The sequence below is a fragment of the Hoplias malabaricus genome, chromosome 16, assembly GCF_029633855.1.
Source record: "Hoplias malabaricus isolate fHopMal1 chromosome 16, fHopMal1.hap1, whole genome shotgun sequence".
NCBI classification, from domain to species: Eukaryota; Metazoa; Chordata; class Actinopteri; order Characiformes; family Erythrinidae; genus Hoplias; species Hoplias malabaricus.
The window spans coordinates 20,975,123-20,998,905 of record NC_089815.1 but is presented as its reverse complement, the minus strand read 5'-3'; the positions used below and the strand labels follow the sequence as shown (position 1 = coordinate 20,998,905).

The following is a 23,783-nucleotide window of genomic DNA, read 5'->3' as shown; positions in this document are numbered from 1 at the left end:
TATCCAGAAAGTGCATATTTTTTTGTCACCACTGACAATGCTGGAAAAGCCAGAGTAATTGGTCCTGTGGTACATTTGTTTGTTTTGAAGATGTTCTTTATAAGATTGATGAGGTTTGTGATGGGACTCGACAATACACACAGTCATTAATACAGTCATTAATGCGTATTATATTGTTTTCCACAAGGAGCATGATTTTAATGCTGGGTAATTATTGTAATGACATAATATCGTATCTTGGTTCAGTCTTTCCCAGACAACCTCCTGATTACTAAGAGTTCTGCGTCTGCTTTGGTTAGAAAACTGTCTTTGGTTTGAAAGTCTTTGTGATGGGACACCAGATCCCTTTCACTTATGTGCACACGCATACACACACACACACACACATACACACACCTTTTGATTCTGTGGGCTTGTGGATGTTTGATGTGCGCTCTGAAGTTGAGGAATGTGGCCAGAGCAGACATGACTGACTGGGAAACGTGGGACTGTGATGGCGTCCCATTCCTTTCTCCCCCCCTCACCCATCCACTCCTCCTTTGCCTCCTCTCTCTCTTGGCACACCTTCACACACTTGCCGCTTTGAGTCCTCCAGCCAGAGCGGGCAAATCCACCCTCTCCCCAGATTCCCATTGTTGGGCCTCATTTTGCTCCTGCGTCGAGCGCCTGGCCAAATAAAATCAAAGGCTCTCTGTCCAAATAGCTGTCCAGCCATGCTAATGGTTGCTTATTTTGCGCATATCTTCCAATGCTGCTTGTGTCAGCCCTCAGTCTGCTCCGTGCCATCAACCAGACACACACACACACACACACAGTGAAAATATTTGATCACTCACTCATCCAGAACAAGAACTCCTTCAGTCAAATATTTTAATATTTTGGTCAAATATTTCTGGTCATTGCTCTGCTGTAATTCCAATGTAAAACCTAAGCACAAACTTTTGGCCTTGGCACGTAGCCGAAGCACTAGTATTTGATTAGTATAGTCAAAGCCGTGTGCTCAGTAACACTAACTGCAAAAAATCCATTTTTAAAAAAATGTCTTGCTTTGTTTAAAGCTGGTTCCGTTTAGAAATTATATTTGGTGCTGGATTGAAGAGAATTCCATTGTTACCAAGGCTGTGCCTCCCACTCCTCTCTTCCACTAGTTTGAGCATTTTAGCATACGTAATACAGTTGATAACACTAGCAAAACAAGTTTAGCTAACAGAAATATGTTTATTTGCCAGAGTTTTTTTTTTTTATCACCTGTAATACATTTCCTGCACTTTTGAATTTTGAAATGTTACATCCTTGGGCTGCTGACTTTTTTAGGTTCCAAGAATCAGGAATAGAACCGGTTCAAGAACCGGAGTTCTTTTGGTGGAAAAGCCATTGTTGACAGCAACAAATCTTCTGATTGGTTAAACAAACCTCACAATCTGATTGGTCCAGCTAAAGCTTTCCTATTGGTCCATCAATTGGCCGTCAAAACAGGGTCTTAAATCCGCGACTGCAAAAAGAGATTCGCACACGCAGCAGAGAAGGCGAATGTGTGGATTTATTCCACCTCATTCAAAAACTCCCACTGTCACATTTGGAACCTTAAAAAGGTTTGCTCTTGCACATTTTAAGCCGTTTGAGAAGGTACTGATTCACACATTGAAGGGCATTTGATTTACAAATGCAAATCTTTTTTTTTACACATTTGTTATTGTTTTAAATTTGTGGATTCCAATTCATTTGTGGATTTTAGTTTTACAAAGTCCATTACATTTGTGAGTATTGTGTTACAAACTCAAAATCTTTTTGACCCTTTTTTGACTCCATAGACTTTGTTTAAATTTTATAATGAAAATAGTGTTCTACTCCAACGAACTTGTGCTATATTCGAATGTTATGCTGAATATTCAGCCACCTCTTAATTTTAGTGTAGCTCTTTGATTTGAAGTTATTTAATCCTCTGGGGCTCTAAGGTATTTTTTGCATGCTTTTTAATTTCACATATAAATGCACTTGATTTGCATATATTATGTATGAAGATATTAAGAGCAATCTCAGCTCTCTGTAGTGAAGCTTCACTTGACCTTCATCACTGAGATAATTTGTTCTTAAATTTTGATTTTAAAAATTCTTCGTATCTTCATAACTGTAAAAGCCTACTTTTTACTCATGGATGTCCATTGGTCAGTTTCTCACAAAATGTGGATGGACACACACACATTCACCGATTAAATACAAGTGCAGCAGAACCTAAAGATTCAGAAAACATTTGAATCAAAATTCTGCACTGTATTCTTGCGAAGATTTTACTAAAAATATTGATAAACGTTTAAATCTGACGCACAGGTGAATCCATAGACCCAAGGCACTGGATCTGTGATTTTCATTTATTCATTTATTATCTGTAACCACTTATCCAGTTCAGGGTCACGGTGGGTCCAGAGCTTACCTGGAATTGGGCGCAAGGCGGGAATACACCCTGGAGGGGGCGCTAGTCCTTCACAGGGCAACACACATTCACACCTATGGACACTTTTTTTTTTTGAGTCGCCAATCCACCTACCAACTTGTGTTTTTGGACTGTGGGAGGAAACCGGAGCACCCGGAGGAAACCCACGTGGACACAGGGAGAACACACCAACTCCTCACACACAGTCACCCGGAGCGGGAATCGAACCCACAACTTCCAGGTCCCTGGAGCTGTGTGACTGCGACACTACCTGCTGCACCACCGTGCTGCCGGATCTTTGATTTATTTTGTGAAATAAAAATACTTGTTTGGCTCGTCTTGTTTCAATTTTGGTAGCAATAAAAAAAATTTGCAGACATTACATTAAATTGCAGATATAATGTATTGGCAATAATGTTTTCATTTAGCACAAATAGTTTGCTCTTTTATATAAACCCCCCCCCCCCAAAAAAATCAAAAATATTTGCTTCATTTCTCTCAAAAGAAGGAATTGCTTAATACAGAGCTATAATTTTGAATGATTGTGGCAGCAAAAGGAGAGGTACCAAACAAGACATGATGTTTTGGTTTAGTCCATTAATGAAATAATATTCATTATATTAATCTGTTTGGGAAATAATCATTAGTTGCAGCTGCAGTTGTGAGGCAGTTCTCAGAATCTGCGCTTTCCTTTAGGTCACACTGCCAGATTGCTTTTGGCTTTTCATTTTATCCCAACGCCAGTGCCAGCACGCATTGTCTCTGTCACAACCAAGGCCCCTGGGGTGTTAATCATTTCCTAGGTAAAACACGTCCCCCCTCTGTCTCTCTCACACACACACACACATGCTGGCACCGCTAGATCGTGGCTATACATAGTGTGGCTTAGATTTTAATTTTAACTCTGTTGATTGAGGCCTGAGTCTGATTGTTGGATTAGGGGACAGGAAAGAGATGGAGGAAAAGCGATTTGGCGAGGTGAGCTGAAGTGGTGCAGGGAACAGTGCAGTGATGTGTGAGATACAATACAGGTACTAGGGTTTTCACTATAGTAGAGATAACCAGTAGTAATTTACAGTAACAGCATTTAGTAGGCGCTCATCCAAAGTGACTTACCAAAGTGCTCTGTCATCGACTCAGGCAGTGTATCGTAGCCAGAACAAATAGGTTGGAGTACAAAATAATATTGAACTAAGATTCTGCTAGATACAGGAGCTCATACCTACCGTGAAAGAGAGCAATACAACAATAACATTGAATAAATACAAAACCAAAAGCTTAACAGCGCTGAGGAAAGAGAAACCTGGTGCAATTTAAGGCATTTCAAGACCATTTGAAGCATTTCACTCAGAGCAGGATTAGCAACTATTTAAAAACTGCTCAAAAAGATGAGCCTTTAGCCAGTGTTTGAAAACCGTGAGAGGCTATGCTGCTTGGGCAGTAAAGGCCAGTTGAAGTTTGTTTCATGTATGCTTGTCATGTATGTTTCTTAAAGGGTGGTGATTTAATGTGAGCTGTACTTGAAGCTTGAAGGACTAAAGCTATGAGTTAAAGAAACATGACATACCTTACCTTAGCTTCAACATCATTGAGATACTTCACTGAGCACTAATTGGGAGAACAGAGCCTCTGTTGTTGCTACTGTGGGCTCAACACTGCAGAAACTGTACTATGTCACTTTTGGCAGAAGGTAGGAGAAAAACTCCCCTTACTTAGTGTTCCTTTAATATTTTGACACTGTAGGAAGGTGGTCTTTAGCATGCTGCCATCATCTACAGCTTCAGTGAAGAAAATCCATGCTAAACTGTAAGGTATAACTTCATCAAGCCCTAACCTCATCATCTTATATCAATTTTTTAATATAAAAAAGTTCATAAATATATAATACTTACCATTTTACATGTTCAATTTAGCCTCATGTTTCCTGAATTCGCCTTTCTATTTCATCCATACAAGTTCTTTTTCAGAGCACCGTCCAGGAAGGTTTTATGCATACAGGTTTTATGTGTTGTCATATTCTAAAACCCCAAGTCTCAAGGTTCCCTGGAGTAACGTGGAGGGAAATCACTATAACTTGACCTTGGAGCGTTTATAACTAAAATATGACACGCTAATGCATAATATGATTGATGTGTGTTTTACATGAGAGTAAAATGGACTTGACAGTGCTTTTGAATCTGCCTAAATCTGTTATTAAAATGTGCTTATTGAGAGCTGGCGAACAGCTCACATCCACTTGTCCAAACAGCATCAATGTGTTCGCTGTGCTCCCATGTCATGCAGTGGTCTAGGCGATGGTTGTGTCACCAGGAGATTGCAGATTTGATCTCAGGTCATGCCTCAGCCATTGGAGTCCCAGAGCACATAATTGGCCTTCGGTAGGAAGCCCTTCCCTCTCCCCCCTGTCACAGTTATGTTAGCCAAAACAGACATCTGTTACATAACATATCTGGGCATTTAGCGGGATGCACTCGTCTCACACGTACTACTTGGTAGCATGGTGCGATTGGGGGATGGGCAAGAATAAATTAAAAATAAATAAATAATTAAAAATTGTGTATACCTGACTTAAGATGGACATTTTTTTAAATTATTTTTTTTATATATATTGATACTGCAATTATAAGGAGCTCCTAAATGATTAATCATCTCTTTCAGCATTTATTACAGCATGCATATGCACATTTCCAGCAAGAGTATGCGTTTTGTCCCAATCTAATGCCCCTACCACAAGCTAAAACGTTAGCCCTGTGAAAGACTGAACTGCAATACAATAAGATGCTTTGTTATTGATGAGTTTAGTTTGTTGGAGTAAACAGCCGCCTGGTTTGAGCCATGAAGTAAAAAGGAGAAACGTGAACCACAGCTCGAACTCTAAAACGCAGAAGAAGGCCAAGTGGTGTCGCATGCCTCTTGCTGCACATGTTTTTTGCATGTGTGTTTGTATGAGGCCTTCTAATCAGAGAGAGAACTACAGACAGGAGGCTCTCATTACTGTAATGATCCTTGTTCAGCCCATCCCTACACACACACACACACACACACACGCGCGCACACAGTTTTGGCTCAGGAAAGATTCCGTGTGTGTGAGTGAATGTGCAGAGTCCGACCCACTTGCTGCTGAACCCCCTTGAGGCTGCTGTAAATTCATATAAGCTTTGGTAGAGTTTCTGTGTGTGGAGAAATGCATGATGTGACGTCTTTATTTTAAAAGCTGAAGTTTTTGTGGTTGAGGTTTGGGCAGCTTGTTGTGTGTGTGTGGGGGCTCAGGCACTCCCCTGGGAGTGTGTATGCTTGAAACATATGTAAGCGCTGGTTATGTGGAAACACCCTTTAATGTATGTGTGCATGAACACTAGTGTGGTCCATGGATTGTTCTGTTGCTGGTGCCTGGAGGCTTGGGTGGAGCTCTCTGCTGAACATGAAGATGATTAATATGTAGCTAAACGCTATTTTGAACAATTCATGCTTTTTGAGCAAATATTTTGGGTGAACAAACTGAGCCGATCCAGTTCATTGTGTTAAGTTTAATGGCAGTATAATTTTTTTCCCCCTTTTGATTAAAAAGTTTTTTTTTTTTTGTTTTTTTTTTTACAAAAAGAATAGCATCTAGCTCTTAACATTTCTCATTTATTCCAGATGTAGTCAATCAACCAGGATATGTTTGGTGGTCATATGTTGGCCAAGTTTTTCTTCTTTTTATTAGTGCTGGGACTACAAGACACTTGATAACAAATGCTAGAAGTCAAGTCACAAAGATCCTCACTCAGACCCACTGAAATCTGCTTAAACCACTTCCAGCTCTCCCTTTAGAGCGCACACACTTGTGATGTTGCTTACGACAATCTCAATTATTTGGACTGTCTACATCTGGAGTCACTGTAAAATTGTGAGTGGGTTTACTGGGCTATTCCCTTTATATATTGGCCGATAAATATGGATAATAATGGAATTGGGACGGCACGGTGTCACAGCAGGTAGTGTCGCAGTCACACAGCTCCAGGGACCTGGAAGTTGTGGGTTTGAGCCCCGCTCCAGGTGACTGTCTGTGAGGAATTTGGTGCATTCTCCCTGTGTCCACATGTGTTTCCTCCAGGTGCTCTGGTTTCCTCCCACGGTCCAAAAACACGTTAGTAGGATTGACGACTCAAGTGTGCACCCGCTCCAGCGTGTGCTCCTGCCCTGTCGTTCCATGTAGGCTCTGGACACACCATGACCCTGAACTGGATAAGTGGTTACTAGACAATGAATAATGGAATTGCATCAATATCAGCATCTATTATCAACATTGAACATATTGAAAAGATTGGATTTTTGTATTTACTGAAATCCAGAAGAGCTGGTGTCTAAAAGGTGTAGGTTTTATTCAGTTTAAAATCCAGTAGTAACTTAAGCAGCCAGTAGCAAGAAAACAACACAGTACATCTAAAGGCATCTATAAACTGGCCAGAAATATAGAAGGTACTGAAATAGTGTCCATGTGGGCTGTGCTGTGCTCTGTATATAAGATCATATACATAAGAATGTAGGGTAGAAAAACTGCAGTTGCTATAACAGAATAGATCTATGCCTATGTGACTCAACTCAGTCCTCCATCTTCTGATGTCCTCCTGAGAATAGTCGAGGAGCCAGTCAGTGTGTCCATAGAGCAGCTGTATGACAGCAAATTGCCAGTGAACTTGCTCCTCTTTTCCATGAAGGTGTGTAGTGGATGACCATCATCATCCATGATGGAGAGCAGTTTGTACAATGTCCTTCTCTCGGCCACCTTCACCAAAGACTGATGTACACACACCATGTGTAACACCAGAAATGAACCTCAGTGCTCTGTCATGTTACGCTGCGTTTGTGTGGTCACAAATGTTATATAGAACTAAATGTTCAGTGAGAAAATGGTTGTGCTGAGAGAGGTTCTAATGACTTATGAAGCGCTTGTAAATTGTGGAGAGAACAGCAAAGTGTGTGTGTGAGAGAGCGTGAAGTCAGATCTTTGTAATATACTCTTTCATTAGAAGTGTTTTCTTAAATGTTGTAGTTGAGACTCTGTTAATGATCAGCTCCTCCTTTTTATTTTTATTTCACCATGACTGTTTGAAAAGTAAGTGTGTGTGTGTGTGTGTGTGTTGTGTAACAGTGCTATGCTGACAGAGCTGTCATGGTGCTGGCAGGTTGCGGATTTGTTCGCGGATCACATCTTATCTGCTGTCATTGCAAGAGAGAGATTGGAAGTGTGTGTGTGTGTTTCTCTCTCTCTCTCTCTCTCTCTCTCTCTCTCTTCTTGTTTTCTATTTTCTATCATGCTCTTTTTTCTCATATTTTCTACCTTTCACTCTCTTGTTCGTTCTCTCTCTCTCTCTAACACTAATTACTCTGTGTCATTATTTCTACGTACTGTACATGAAATACTGTGTGCATCTGCCCCTTACTTCCAGTCTTTCAGTGCTCTCCTAGTCACACTTTTATTTATTTTATTTTTTTGCCCCTTTTTCACACCCACACTGACTAACACACAAGTGTAATGAGCCTCAGCCAAATCTTTAAACAATAGAGGAGCTTTTACCCCAAAGGATTTCATGGCCCACTGTGAAAATATTCATGTGTGTGTGTGTGTGTGTGTGTGTGTGTGTGTGTGTGTATTTTGAAGAATTCAGATTCGATATAATATTGAAAACGATGGTTCGGTGTGGGAGGGGAATATCAAAACCTACGTTCTTTAGCCTAAATTTAGATTATCAGCTAAATATGTCTTTAGTTTTGCGCTGGATCTGTGACGAATGTGTGGTTTGCGTAAAAGTTTGTTGCATAGCTAATAATCATTTATCGATTCTTAACGAAATTGCAGACAGTACATTTTGAAAACAGTAGTAGCCTCCAGGAGAATGTCAGGACAGACCCTGATGATGCCTCAGCCATTTGAGTTCTCAGTTTAAAAGAGCACAACACTCCTTGCTTTCTGAGTGTATAGGATACCCCTCCCTCTCTCTAGTGGCACTGTGTTAGCAGCAGTTTGGAAAGAAGCAGTAGTTGGCTTCATGTTTTGGTAGCAAGCATGTGCCTCTCCCAGGTTGGTGGCGCTGTGTGTAGGTCTGTCACAATAATTACATTATTGACTGATCGTACAATTATATGGATATTTCTGCAATTATTTTTGCTGAACTCAATATAGAGCATTGTGCTTTCTGGCTTTTTTTTAAACATGAGAATGAATACAGAATGAACATCAACTGTACTGTAGACACTTACTCTGTTCTGTTCTTTGGTTTGCTCTGGTCTCTATATTCTGTTACCCTTACGTTGATATGTTTGATTTATATTTCGATTTATTTATTTATTTTTATTCATTTAGGATATTTTAATATTCCATTTTCAATCTATGGCTTTTGCCAAAAGCTTTTTAATTAAAGATGTGTAATTGCATAATTACGCCATTATTATTATAATTTTTTTTATATCAGTGACATGAAATGGTCTTAAAATGATGCTTATCGCCATTATTTGTGACACAATATATCGATCGCAAAAATAAATACTGTGACAGGTGTGTGTGGGTGAGAGATGCGGATGTAATAACACTGTTATTGAGACAGAGTGTGTTTCATAAACTAGAGGGTTATAATGAAGAAATGAAATAGCAAATGTTTGTTTATTTGAGCTGAAGTCTGTCTTCAATTGAGACCTGTTAATAATCGACAGCATTTTTTGTGACTGATGTAATGATGCTAAACATGCCAATATGATTGCTCTTATGTTATAGTCTGTTATCAGGAAATGGTCTATAGTCTTGCCGTGTTCAGACGTGTTCTGAAGTCTGCAGCACAGAGGAATGCATCCTTACTGTTACATGCAACACACACACACACACACACACACACAGAGAGAGAGAGGTGAAGGAGAAAGGAAATAAATAAGGAAAGCCAGTGTGTGTGAACATGTGCCAATAGATTTGTCAGTTCGTGGAAATCCTGCGATGCTGGCGACTTCTATGGCAAGGCAATTCCACAGTAATAAAATCTATCAGGGGAATGAATTTAATCCCCCCCTCCCTCTCCCCCCTCTCTCCACCCCCCAACAGTGGTGATAAATGAGTCAATTATCGGCGTCCGTACAGCCCTGCAGAAGGGGAGCGGATGTGCCGTTATTACCTGTTGCAGTGGCATAATGTCGCAGTATTAATCATATTCTAATTTTCCTAGGTCCTCACACTCTGCGCGCATAAATCTAGAACTCACAAACAAGTCAGCAACGTCGGGAGAGCTGCTAAAATACAGCAAGGGGAGTGTGTATGTGGGTGTTGTGGTGTGAGAGAGTCTTTGTGTGTGTGTGTGTGTGTGGTTTGTGCTGTAGAGGACATCGATGAGATGTCACCCAGTGAAGGATTTGCAGTGTGCTAGGGTTTCGGGGTCATGCAGCTTGTCTTGAATGTTGACGGAATGACTTGCTGGGATTCTTTTTTTTTTTTTTTTTTCCTTCTTTCCCTCGTTTTCCTTTTCAGGATTATTACGGCCGCAGGGCTCGTTGGTCAAGGGCATCTCATACACACAACCAAAGACCAAGCAGCACCAAGCCACCACACACACACACTCCAAACAGAGAGGCTTGAATAGGCTGTTTTATTTTAAACTAATTTAAATGGCTATTAAAATCTGTCTCTCTCCATTCCTAATTAACGTGAACAGCATGAAGAAAGTTGCTTTTCCCAGCATCTCCTGGAAAGAATCCAGGCTGGGATTGACAGAGTCTGCATGGGAATATATTTTGGGTCTCATCTCAAGGTGAGAGCTCAACTCGAAATGAAGTTTGCATTATTTCTCATGACAATACAAGCGCTTAATCATCCAAGATGTCTTCACTGTCTGAAGGTGTTTTTATTTATTTATTTATTTATTTTTCCCTCTTTAATTTTTATTTTGCACTGGAGCCACAAGGCTAAGGAATGGGAGCATACTGCCATAGATGTAGTGTATAGTGTTGGGCCGGTATAATGATAATACCGTATACCATGGTATTTAAAAATGTGTACGATATTTATAACGTGTGTGTTCTGTGTGGTGTGTCAAATTTTGGTTCTGTGTCTTTAAAAGTCGGCTAAAATGTTCATGTGCATTTAAGAGAGCCACAGGAAGGGGGCGCTGTGGGAGCTCAATGACTGTTGATGTCACGGTCTGAAAACAGGTGGAGAAAAACACAAGACCAGTAGCCCACCGCAGTTTTAAGTTTAGCGCTGGGTTTAGGTTAAAAGAGACATAATTCTCAGAAAATACTTCACTCGAGGTTTATGGCTTTATCCTCTAAATATGTGTGTTTTGAGCCTCAATTCGCTGAAAAATCTGCTGTGATGTGCTAAACCACAACTGCCCGTTAGCGCCAGCTGTGCTACAAAACAGTGTAGAACCGTCACATTTTGCTTATTTTCGAACTTTCCTGTTCCTTCAGCACCAGTTGCTGAAATGTGCTCTCACAGTAACGGGTTTTTATCGGCAACACATGTGTCGGTGTGCACTGTCGGGCTGTGTTTAGCTAAACTCACTCGACTTTAGGCTCAAAGATATAAGGCTCAGCGCAGTCTGACAGAGCAACCCCTCCCCACGGTAATGCCTTATACAGAGATAATATATTGAGACGGTATTACGGTATAAAAAATGTGGATACCACCCATCCCTAGTAGTGTATAAAAATAATTTTCCATTACTCTGAGTTCTACAAATGCAGCCCATGTCAGATTTGTTGTTTGTTTTAATTATCTTTGCGATAACAGCGTGAAGAATTATGGTCCATTGGTAACATTTCCTGAATTTGAATCTGACCTTTCGAATCTTATCACCAGATCATGCGTGACTCACATTTGGAGTTATGAGTCTATAAAAGGTGTCTGTATGTGACTAATTGCTGTAAATGTTGGGACTGTGATTCTGTCCATATTTTGTGAGAAACTGACGAGTGGACACTCATTAAGGACTCCAACATCACATCGGAAACCTTTCATTCTGCATTCAGTCCATGTCCATGAAATGTGTGAAAATAATTGCTGCTGCTAAAGCTGTGGCAGTGGAGTTTGAAAGTTCAGAGGAAGGTAACAGAGCTTCAGAGCATGAGGAGTTTGATTCGTCCATATCTGCCATCATAAACACATGTGTTTAAAGAAACACTACGTAAGATCTGGTATTTTCATCCTGGGCTCCCCTCTAGAGTTGCAAAGTGTAATTCACTTTTACAACACTGTCAAATGTGAGAGGGCTGGGGGTGGGGGGGTATTATCCTACCCTCCTTCAAAAGTTACGTAGTGCAGTTTCTGCAGTGCTAAGTGCAGGTTAATAACAAGACAATAACAATAATATTAATCTGTATTTTTAAGGTGTAAATACTACCTAGTCTTCCTTTAAAAGCCAATTCAGGAAGATCTGCAATAATTTAAAAAATGCACTTAAGACCCCAGAGGTTTAACTTCAGAAAACAAAGAAGTCTTGACTGATTGAGCACTTTTGGAAAGGGAGTGGGTGCAAATATATTCTTAATATTTCACATGTTTAATGCTGGAATATGTAACATCATGATGACGTTCAAAATATTTTCACATGTAACTGATGTCCCTCTTTATCTGCTTTCCAGCCTAAAACTGGAGTGTGAGAAACTAGCAACAGAGAAGACAGAAATCCAGAGGCACTATGTGATGGTAAGAGCTTGTTTTATACATTTTGAGATATGAAACACCCTGTAGCATGTGGCTAAATTAGCAGCTAAGTTAGTTAGCTTAGTTAGTTACTGCAGTTATGCAAGGTATCTTAGGTGATGTCACATTTTGAAAGTGTAAAAGAACCCCCACATAAATCAGGAAATGCACTACAAAATATGGGGACCATTTTGTTGGTGTTTATGTTTTAGATTTGTATTTCTCTGGTCTTCCTACACAGGGCAAGCATTTTTTGGCTGAAAATGTATGGAAACACACATACAGATGCTCACACACACACACATACATTGCTTTGATGAATATCTGAGGGAGAAGCAGTCTGTTAAAGGTTTTCTGTCGGATCAATGGGAGCTGTCTTCTCTCTGCCTGAGATCTACAGATCAGTTTCTGCCCCTGTGTTGAAAATCAGGAGTTCTACCATTCTGCTCTTTGCATCAGAGAGCATGAGAACCAACCTTTAAAACAAACACACACACACACACACACACACACACACACACACCACACTAGTATCAGAGCCCAGTGGTCTTCCTGGTCAGTACTCTGTCTGACATTTTGCTCCTCAGAGATGCCTCAGCCTATACTCTGCTCCATTTCTCTTTTTCTCTCTCTCTCTGTCTCTCTCTCCCCCTCTACTTTCCTCTTCTTTTTTTTGGCTCATAATTTTTGGAGTCTGAGAGTCGCCTAGCAACAGTGGGTTCTTGGCAAGGCTGCAGAATACAACAGGCAGCTGTCAGGACGGCTTCTTTTACTGCAAGAGCTCTCTCTCGCTCTCTGTTCCTCGATTTTTTTTCCTCTCTCCCTCCTTCTCTATTCTATCTTGCACTTTCTCTCCTCACTCTTTATTTAGTCATTCATGTAATTCTTTTTGTCTCTGTTTGTTCTATAATTCTCCTTCTTAATTTATGCTAGCCTTTATCTATTCTTCTTTCTCTGTCTCTCTCTATACATATATCATTCTTTTATCTGTTTCTTTTTTTACTCTCTCTCATACACACACATTTAATCTAGTACTCCCTTATTCCTTTCTCTTCCGTATTCACACTTCATTCTCTTCCTCTTGGCTCCTACCAAGCCACCATTTAGCAGCCAGCTGACCACACGGCGAGTGTCTTCTGGCCGTTCTGCTTGGTTTTGATCTGGTCCAGCTCCTCACACTGGCCACTCTTCCAGTGCTGAGTGCTGTATGGAGCACTGGCCACTTAAACCTCGTAAACCCTAACAACCCGTCGAAGGTCCCCGACTTTATTCTCATCACTCATATCCGTATCTCATCACTCATAGAGTATGTACAAGATCCATCTGTGTTCCTTATAGTGTTTAGTAATTAAAAACACTGACTTACTGCGTTGTAAGTTTTGTTTAATGCGAATTACTGAAGCAGGATAATAGTGTGTGGTTGATAAAATACATATATTCAGGGATCCCGTGGGTCCAGAGCCTACCCACAATCACTGGGCGCAGGGACTGTGGTCCAACACAGTGCACTACACACTCACACATTCAGCCTTTTAATATTAGGGGTTTTTATTTATTTAGTTATTTTCTTCTACACTGCAACCATTAATATAAATCATAAGACAACATTGACGACAGAAATTCACTGCCATAATGTCTCTGAGCTAACGAAATCCTCCCTTGTTTTTCAGTACTATGAAATGTCTTACGGCCTCAACATCGAGATGCACAAACAGGTGAGTGACACTCGGTTCACTAGATACATACACCGATCAGCCATGACATTATGACCACATTTTCTCAGCCCCACTGACCATACATGGCCATACATAGTTCTGCAGTTACAGAATGTAGTCCATCTGTTGCTGTGTATATATTGTTTGCCCCATTTCACCCTTCTCTTCAGTGGTCCGGACTTCCACAGGACCAACAAGAGCAGGTATTATTTGGGTGGTGGATCATTCTCAGCACTGCAGTGGCATTGATGTGGTGGTGGTGGTGAGTTAGTGTGTTCTGTTGTTCTGAGTGGATCAGACACAGCAGTGCTGCTCAAGTTTTTAAATGCTGTCCACTCACTCTCCACTCTCTTAGACACACCTACCTCATTGGTCCGTGTAATGTGAAGTCAGAGACTCTCTCATCTGATGCTGCTCAGTGTTGTGGTGGTCATTCTCTAGCCCTTCTTCAGTGGACACTGTTGGGTGGATATTTTTGGTTGGTGGTGCTCTACTCTGTGTTAAAAAGATATAGAGATTTCACCAGACCTATAGAACAATGTTGTGTTATTTTATTATCAGTACATTGATGAATTTTGATGGTCATCAGCAGCATAAATGTTATGCTGTGTTAATATGAGAATGTATACACTCTTAGTGTTACAGTGCTGAGCTGTTAGGTGTACTGCACTATTGTCTTTATTTTATTTGTTCATTTGTATTTTTGATCCACAGTAGATAAGAGCTCTGTTGGCCAGTGCAGGTTTTTCATGTGTAAATAGGTTAATTGACTCCTTTGACAATTTAAGGTCAGTTATTAAAAACAGTAGTTCAGTAATCATACAGTGTTTCTGCTGTTATATTTATTTGATTTAAAGAGTGTGATTTTTAAAGCCAGATTCAGAGAGACTTAAATAATAGTCATGCAACCGCAGTGCATCCAACAATAAAGGCAGTGTACAGCTTCTTTTATACTGTGATAATGTCTTTATTTAGATTTCATGTGCGTCTTTTTTCTTCTCCCAGTGAAACGTCTCTCTAACTTCTGATTCAGTGCTGTCTTGTTCGTTTCTGCGCTCTGGAGGATGATGTCGGTGTGTTTTATTGAACTAATTGAGCTGCGTGTGCAGTTGGTCAGGTCCAAATCTGTTTAAGCGTCACTTTGAAATTTGTCAACAAACACAAACTGATTGGATCTGCAAACAGTGTGTGTTTGCAAAACATACACACACAATCATACACTCTGAAGAGAGGAGGGTGTGTGTGTATATGTGTTACTCATCTACATTCCCTGACCTTCCTTGCTTTTTATTATTGCCCCCCCCCCCCTCCTGCTGTTCAGTCCTGCAGACGTTTGGGCCATGTTGAATTTCATTTTAAATCAGGTCACTGCTCTCTCTTGCTCTTTCTCAGCACCCCCCCCCCCAAACACACACACACACTCTATTCCCTCCTTTTGTCTTTATCTCTCTATCTCACTGTGCCCTTGTGCCCTTGTTCACTCTCCATCACACTCACCTCACTTTTTCTTTCTTTCTTGCTACTGCTCTCATTCATGCTCTCGTCCTCATTCCTCTCTCTCTCTCTCTCTCTCTCCCCTGCTCTTTTCTCTTGCATACTTGACTTTTTTTTTGCTCTATTCTCTTTTTATTCTTCCCTTGCCATGTGCATTTTGAATTCCCTTTGCTAATAAAACTATCAAACCCTTCCTCTCCACTTCAGCCTGCACACTGCCACCCCCTTTTCCTATATTTACACTGTTTCCTACTCTCTTCATTCACCCCCCCCCCCCACCTTCTCCCCTGAGTATGTCACTTGGTAGTTGCCTTTTTTTTTGGAAACAAGAAATCATTGTGCCTCCCCTTGGGAAAGTAATGAAAGATGGATAGATGGAGGTTCGTATGAATAGGGTGAGCGAAAGAGGAGAGAAGAAAAGGGAAAGGGGGTTCTGTCTATCTCTCATGGATGGACAGAGTGAGAGAAAGGAATGAAGATGTATTTTGATACTTAACGGGGGAGAGGGACTTCATACTGAGCTGTGTTACTGTAGACAGATGGATTATCACAGACATGGTTTTACAGTGCTTTGGTCTCTGACCAAAAACTCTAGTTGATTGACAGGAAAAAAATGGCCAGCTTTTACTGTAGTGGATACTTAACTGGTGTGAGGAAGCACACTGACATAGGTATTAGGTTTTAGCTATGAACTGCTATGGAACTGCTGCGTAGGCTGTGCATGTGCCTTTAAAGGGACAATGTGGTCGTAGTCTTTAATAATGGCGCTAAATCCTATGACTGTCTATGGTGTATATACGGTATGGCCTTGTTAATTTTATTAACGAAAAATATGATTAAAAAATTTGCTGACGACGTATGACAACTTTTTGCTTATTTCGCCATTGAATAAAAGTAAACTCTAAAGTGAAATACATATTTGGAAACAAAAAAAAAATCGCTAGGAAATACAAATTTTAGTTATTAGTGAATGAGTCGACTCCCGAAGAATCGATTCTTTGAGCATCTCGGAGTCACTTGTATCAACGGTTGTTTTTAGGTTTACAAGCTCACCCTGAAGCGCATTTTGAACTGAAAATGTTAATATTAAGTAACTGTGAAATATATTTGTTCATATCCCTTTCATAATTTTGGATGTTAACGTGTTTTATAATATTTATAAAGTTAGCAATAATACCTCAAAACCTAAAATTATTAAACATTCTTTCACACAATTACACTTTTTTTTATCAGTTGACTAAAATTAGACAAAAATTGTTCTTTAGTTTTTGTCAACTAAAACTAGACTTAAATAACAATAATACATTGACTGAATCTAATACACATTTTAGTCAAAACATTAAGACTAACTCAAAATAAGTTTCCAAAATGAACACTGCTGTACAGTAATAACAGGTCATAAGGTTTGATCGCTTCCCTAATTTATTTGGAATTGTTGGAATTGTCCATTACCTGTGCATTGATCTGGCCTGCAAAGAACCTGACTTCACCCCTCATCCAGGGAGAGAATTAATAAACACTGAGGCCAGTAGCTGGGGGACACCTTATCGTCTAAGGTCTCCTCTGAATTTTAGGGCATTAATAAATACTCTTCATTCATTTGCAGCAGTAGCAGCCTCTGTTGTTTAGGAAGGTTCTACATGAAACATTTCTGTGCAGATTTCATTGCTTTCTATGAGAACAATATGTTGCTTTTCTACGGCATGGTACCTACTCTACTTGTTCTAAGAGCCAAGTGGAGCTGAGCGGAGTGGAGTAGGTACCATACACTGGAAAAGTGCAATTAGTGAGGTCAGATACAGATGTTAGATGATTAGTTTTGGATCTCGAAAACCACTCAGTCTCACCCAAAGATATTAGATTGTCACTCTAGGGAACACCATTCTCCTGCTTCACAGCCCGTTGCTGGTGTATATCTACTCCTCTTGCCGACGGTGCGACCATGTCCTACTTTCCTGTGAAGATTATGCAGGCGGTGTGTGCAGTTGCACACCAGCATCCATTGTGGGTGCACCTTAGTACCTGAGTTCAGTAAATTTATGTCGTGACAAACTTTTGGACACAATACCACACATATCCACAGCATTAAATATAATCAGTCATTAAAAAACAAATCTAGCCATGTTGTTTTGTTGACTCCTGAGCTGAGTAGCAGATTGTGTGTGCGAGTTATTACAGTTCCCTGGCTGCTAGCAAGGCAAATAGCCCAGGGTTATTAATGGATAGAGGTGTATGCAGGTTATTAGTATATTCTGTGCTGCTTTTTGGGTTGCTAACAAATGGCAGTATGAACACACACACAAACACACTGATGTTGAGGTGTCAAACATGGTCCCTCAGGTTGTTGGTCCAAACTCTGTCCAGTGGTCTTACTGTTCTGAGGGTCATCTTGGCTCTGACCTCCAGCATTGAGAGGCACTGTGGGAGTATATCAGCTAGTTGTGGCTGGAGGAGGACAACAGATGCTGGGCATGAATATTTCACTCTCTCCCTCTCCCCTCTCCTGCTTACCACCCAGCGATTAGCATTAACCAGATGTAGAGAGCTGAAATATTTACTAACTCTCTCTCTCAGTGTGGGTGTGGGTGGGTGTGGGTGTACGTGTACATAGACGGGGGAAAGTCACAATCTTTTGTGTTGATTGATAATTTCTTTTTTTTTTTCTCTCACTCCCTGTATCTGTCTCTCTCCCTCTTGCTCTCTGTCACTTTTGCTCTTTCATTCTCCTCTTTCTCTCTCTCTCTCTCTCTCTCTCTCTCTCTGCAGACGGAGATTGCTAAGCGGTTGAACGTGATCTGTGCACAGCTCATCCCATTTCTCTCACAGGAGGTGAAACAAAGAGCACCACACACACACACACACACACACACACACTGCAGTGAGTCATATTGTTTTTTTTTTTTATCCCACTCAGTCTCTGACATTTTTTCATTTCTCTCTCTCTCTCTCTCTCTCTCTCTCTCTCTCTCTCTCTCTCTCTCTCTCTCTCTCTCTCTCTCTCTCTCTCTCTCTCTCTCTCTCTCTCTCTCTCTCTCTCTCACACACACACACACACAAAAATGCACCCCAGTAAACACAGCCATGTGCACGCACACAGTTTCTTTTTTTTTTCTCGACCTTTTCAGAAAAAAAACATTTCCAGTTTCCCACAAGTATATAGCCTTTTTCCCAACAAAACAAAACCCAGCGCTTTCCTAGTTTCTTCATGTGTTTTGCATGTGTATCATGCTAACGTGTGGTAGTTTGGTTCTTCTAGGTCCTGTAGCTGTTTGTTTGTTTGTTTGTTTGTTTGTTGTTTACTGTTTGCTTTCTGACTCCTGTCCACAGCACCAGCAGCAGGTGGTCCAGGCCATGGAGCGCGCCAAACAGGTGACTATGGGGGAGTTGAATGCGTCGATAGGGGTACGTGGACTCCCCCCTCTGCCTCCCACAGTGTGTACTTCCATCTTCTCATCTTTCTTTTTTTTAATTCCTGTTATTTTAAATCATTTATTTATTTTTTGTTTCTGCCGGCTTGAGCGTGTTTTAGCTTTAGAGCAGGACTTGTAGGCCGTCAGATTGGTGCAGAATTGAGTGTAGACCCTTGGCTTTGTGTCAGTAGAAAAAAGGTCAGCTTAACTGCTAACGTGAATAACTGGGGCTAAAGTAATCCTCTTCCAAAGAACCTGAAGTGGTTTAGGTTATTTTTTTTCTGTAAGATATAATAGTAATTTAATATTCAAACACTCTCCAACTCTTTTGTCATTTTATGGTATTCTGTTTATTCAACAGAAACAATACCTGCTGCGTGTGTGTCAGTTTGTTCTGTTCTTGGGGATAATATTGTATCCAGAAGTATTTGTGAGTTTTGGTTTAGACGATTGTGAATTGTGAAGGTAGCGTATTAATACGTAGTTTTTTTTAAATAAAACATGTAATGCTCTGCAACCATAAAATCACAAATCATTGTGAGTTACAATGATGCACAATAATGCCTTAAACCATATTTGTACACCTAATATCATTCTTAAAGGCACAGTGACAATAAAACCCAACTGATTTGTAAGAAAGAATGAGTCATTTAAAATGGCAAAGATTTATCAGGCCATTAATGTAGTGAGCTGAAAACTCGTGCCTTGTTAGATACTCTCCAAGCTTCCTGTTCCAAAAGCTCCACAGTGTTGTGGTCTGTTTTAAAGCAGAGGCATTGTCCAAATTGATTAGGTTTGTTCTAGTTCTAGTGTTTCTCAGATGCTGTGAGGAAAAGGAAGCACAGAAATAGAAAGTTATTTTTAGTTTTGAAGATATAGAAAATAAGTATATATTTGTTTATTTATTTACTTATTCATATTTTAATTTCCCTGGTGCACAAACAGGTTCAGTTTCATTAAGATCATTATTTATTATTTGACATGTTTTATTTTTTTTATCATACTGAGAGTGGGTATCAGTATGTGTGCGAGTGTGTTTGGCAGCAGTGTCTGCTCCCCACCCCGGGCTTTATAGACTATCTTCCCTGTCCCAGCCCCTGTGGCTGCCCGGCTTGTCCCTTTAACTCAAGTATGTATTTTTTCTCTTTTTTTCTCTTTCCCCCTGTCCCCCTCTCTATTCTCTCTCTCGCTCTCTCCTTCCACTCCAGCAACAGCTGCAGGCTCAGCACCTCTCTCAGCACGCTGCTCAGGGTCTGCCCCTGGCCCCTCACCCCTCCGGCCTGCCACACCCCGGCCTGGCTCTGGGGGGCAGCTCCAGCCTCCTAGCCCTGTCTGGAGCTCTGGGAGCCCAGCTGGCCGCCAAGGACGAAAGAGCCCATCTGGAGGCCGTAGCTGCAGCAGCTGCAGCTGCAGAACACCACAGAGGTGAGAACCGTGTCCAACTGAACACAGCTGCACGTTTCTCCATTTTCAGTCTCCTTTACAGTTCCACCCCAGACTAATTGTACTGCAGATATGTTTGAGGAGGGTTTATTGTTCAGAAACAGATTAAAGGGCCCCCCTTCCTCTTCTTCTTCCCTCCACTTATTATCTACCTATAAAGCATTGCCCTGTCACGTGGAGATTGAAGGTTCAAATCCAGGTGATGCCTCAGCCATCCAAGGCTGGTAGGCCTAGAGAGTGAAATTAGCTTCAGTGTCAGGGTGGCTAGCACAGACGTCTGTCAGCTGATGTGACTGATCTGGGCAGTTTGCTTTCTTATGCATGCAGCGCCATATCACTGCCACATTGAAAGGTGGTGGTGGGCTGGCCTCATGAGTCTCAAAAAATAAGAGCACAGGTCTGCTTCTCACCAAATGATATATTAACTGAAAAGGTGGAACTGGAGACACTGATTAATTGGGAGCAAACTTAGGCATAAATATATGAAGAATAAAAACTACTACATTGAGTATATGCAAATGTAGAAATACTCTTCTGTAGCCCTCTACCATTTTAGAGATCCTGTCTGTCTCCAATATTCATTTGGACATTATTCACATGTTCACATGTTTGTTTGTTCAGCATTTGACTAGGGTGATTGCATCTGTACTTGTCATCATTCTCTAAGCAATACATTTTAACTGTTTAAAGTTTTTAAATGTAGCCGTTGTAAGTAGTTTTGAGATAATACATAGAATAGATCAAATGTGTGTGTTATGTGGGAACAAAAACGTTCCCAAAATGTTCCCATGTGCATTTCACAATGACGACTGCATTTCTTAAAGTTAAAAAGAACAACCTTAGTGTTTTTAAGATTGGAATAGGTAAATGAGCTCTTCTGATTGGCAAAATTAAATGAATTGCAGTTGCATACAGAAAGCTAAGTAAACCTAATTTCGGATATGCTTTGGGAAGACCACCTTCAGCTACCAGTGTGTGCCCCCCCCTTACTCCCTCTCGTCATAGATTGGCTGCAGGAACAACATGCTTTATCACTTTTTTCACAATGTTAGTCTGACGTTTTCACACTGTTAATTGGTAATCTGAGGTATACAAGCTAACTAAGAAACAAATAAAATTAAGCCAAAAAAATGTTCAATAGAATCAGTACCGGGGATGTTTTAACATCTTCCTTATAAGGAGTATTTAGACTTGAGTTGGGACTTTTATCTTTAACAGAACGTAGTGCTTCAAAACACGTATTTTAACAAAGATGAGATATGATTCAGACCCTTTGTCTGCTGTTATGTGATATTGCCACTGTCAGAATAACATTGTATCCCAAATTTTATTGCCCCCCCCCCTCCCCCCCGACTCCCCTTTTTTTTTTTTTTTTTTTTTTTTTTTACATAATTGAAAACACCAGCTGTACTTTTCATTGTGTGACAGCTTCATGAACAAAGTCTGTCCATTCATCACATTAACTTCCATTGAATTTGAAGACTTTTTACTTCTGACACGTTTACAGATTCAAGGTTTTTGATGACAATGACGATACGTTTGGTGCAATGGAATGGCGTTTGTAGATGTTGTAGTCACATTGTTTGTGTTTGGTTTGTTTTGACTGGCTGCGGGGACGTGGTGCTGCCCTCCTCCACACAGACCGCGAGGCTGGACCGGTGAGTATCACTGCAATTTTTTTTCTTTTTCCTCTCCCTTCTTTGGGTTTTTCTTCCCTCCCTTCTCCTCTTGCTTCCTCCCTCATTCCCCCCCCCCCCCCCCCCACCCTTTCCTTCTTCTCTGTCTGTCTCTTGCATTTCCAGCCCTCCATTACTCTTTGGCAGCGTCTTTCTTTCTCTATCTTTTTTTTTCTTTCTGTTTTCTTCGTCTCTGTCTTTTATCTTTATACATGCTTCTCTTTCTCCTTCCTGCTTCCTCTCTTTCACCCTTTGCTCCCTTAGTGCAGTCAGCCATGCATTAGACTGCTTTATTGCCTCTGGGTCCAGCAGTTATGGAGTTGATTTGATTTATCCTTATCCTTCTCTCTCACTCTCTCTCTCTACACCTCTCTTTCTCTCTCTCTCTCTTTCTCTCTCTCTCTCTCTACACCTCTCTCTCTCTCTCTCTCTCTCTCTACACACCTCTCTCTCTCTCCCCCACCCCACCCCCCAGAGCTCCTTATCAAATGGAGACAAAGGCAGGCCGTCAGACTACCTCAGCAATGGCAAGAAAAGAAAAGCAGATGAGAAGGAGTTCACAGACTACGTAAGTGAGGTTGAATATTAGTATGTACCTATTGTTAAAAAGGATAATGTGATTTCTGAGGATATAATATCCTGAATTGATAAGCGGTGAAGTTTTCATTTCCAAAAAGTGAATAAACTCTTCAGCGTCTAAAAGTGATACTTTCATTTTTCCCACGCTTTCAGGGCAGTGATGCAGATAAAAGTGATGATAACTTGGTGGTGGATGAGGTTAGTGTCTCTCTGATTGTTTTAAACTCGTGATAAAGCTGATGTGAAACGATTGTGTTTTTTTTTTGTTGTTTTGTTTTATTATTATATTTTTGTTTTAATTTATCCCCCCACCCTTTGTCACTTTCCACGTAGGACCCTTCATCTCCAAGGAGCGTTCACTCATACTCCTCCAGAGAGAATGGCTTAGATAAGCTCCCTCAGTCCCGAAAGGAGACCCTGCCCCAAGCCAGCCCCACTTCTCTCGCCTCCTCTAGCAGCGCTGCCTCACCGTCCCGCAGCAAAGAGCCTCCTCCGGTACACACACACACACACACACACTTGCACCTTCTCTCACGCATTTATATACCCTTGTACACAATGCATGTTCTTCCCTGTCTTAAGGCACGCAGACATGCCTTCTGCACACACACGTTTTTCATCATTCTAAAGCTACCAGATGAGCATTCCACTTCCTTCCCGCCCCCTCTTTTCTCTCCCCTGGTGCACACACACACACAAGCAAACTCATGTTCTTTCACATACACCAACAGTGCATGTTTTTTCAATCCTAAGGCTAAAACCGAAGCCTCTTGCAGAATGCACACACAAACACATTTGTTTTTTGGTACACACAGAATACAATGGGAATCGGCAACACAGAATCAAAGCTAGACGCAGCAGACACAGTCAATGTGGGGTTTATTTGCCCTCGTGCTCTCAGTTCGGTGGTATAAAGGATGGAATTGACAAATCACTAAATTTGGGGGAAAAAAGAAAAAGACAAATGTCACTTAATGTCTTAAAAATTATATCCACCCCCAGTGAGCAAAAATAACTCTGAGCTAATTAGTCTCCCTTTTGGAAATGTAAGAGTACTCCACTGTTTCATTCATGAACTGAAAGTTTGAGCTCCTCCACACGTTAGTCAAAGGTCCGTAGGCCGGTGTGTGGTACTGTTTTCTGGGAACACTGAAGGAAAAAAACGTTGACTGTTTGACACAAAATAGAAAATAATGAGGCATGTTTGCTGTCCAAATAAATGCATTTGATATTGTCTATATTTCTTATATACACACGTTTGTTAAATGGACACTAGGTAAGATTTGGGTTTTGGGGCTCCCCCTAGTGTATTTCTTTTTTATAGCACTGCAGTGAAATCAAGGGAGTAGAGGGAGTGGTTTCCTACCC

At 40.8% G+C, this 23,783-nt stretch overlaps 1 protein-coding gene across 5 annotated transcripts in view; it reads left to right on the top strand.

Annotated features, from left to right (window-relative positions):
* tle2a (TLE family member 2, transcriptional corepressor a) overlaps window positions 1-23,783 on the top strand; it is a 41,656-nt gene that overhangs the window by 13,120 nt on the left and 4,753 nt on the right. The window contains exons 3-12 of one of the 5 annotated variants that reach the window (XM_066647143.1): window positions 12,038-12,101; window positions 13,769-13,813; window positions 13,984-14,016; window positions 18,074-18,136; window positions 18,635-18,739; window positions 19,926-20,142; window positions 21,802-21,818; window positions 22,312-22,404; window positions 22,569-22,613; window positions 22,749-22,910. In XM_066647143.1, the coding sequence (XP_066503240.1) occupies window positions 12,038-12,101; window positions 13,769-13,813; window positions 13,984-14,016; window positions 18,074-18,136; window positions 18,635-18,739; window positions 19,926-20,142; window positions 21,802-21,818; window positions 22,312-22,404; window positions 22,569-22,613; window positions 22,749-22,910 (844 nt within the window). Of the gene's footprint in view, window positions 1-12,037; window positions 12,102-13,768; window positions 13,814-13,983; window positions 14,017-18,073; window positions 18,137-18,634; window positions 18,740-19,925; window positions 20,143-21,762; window positions 21,819-22,311; window positions 22,405-22,568; window positions 22,614-22,748; window positions 22,911-23,783 lie in introns of all 5 variants that reach the window. The other 4 variants (XM_066647141.1, XM_066647145.1, XM_066647142.1 and 1 more) reach the window with 4 other exon arrangements.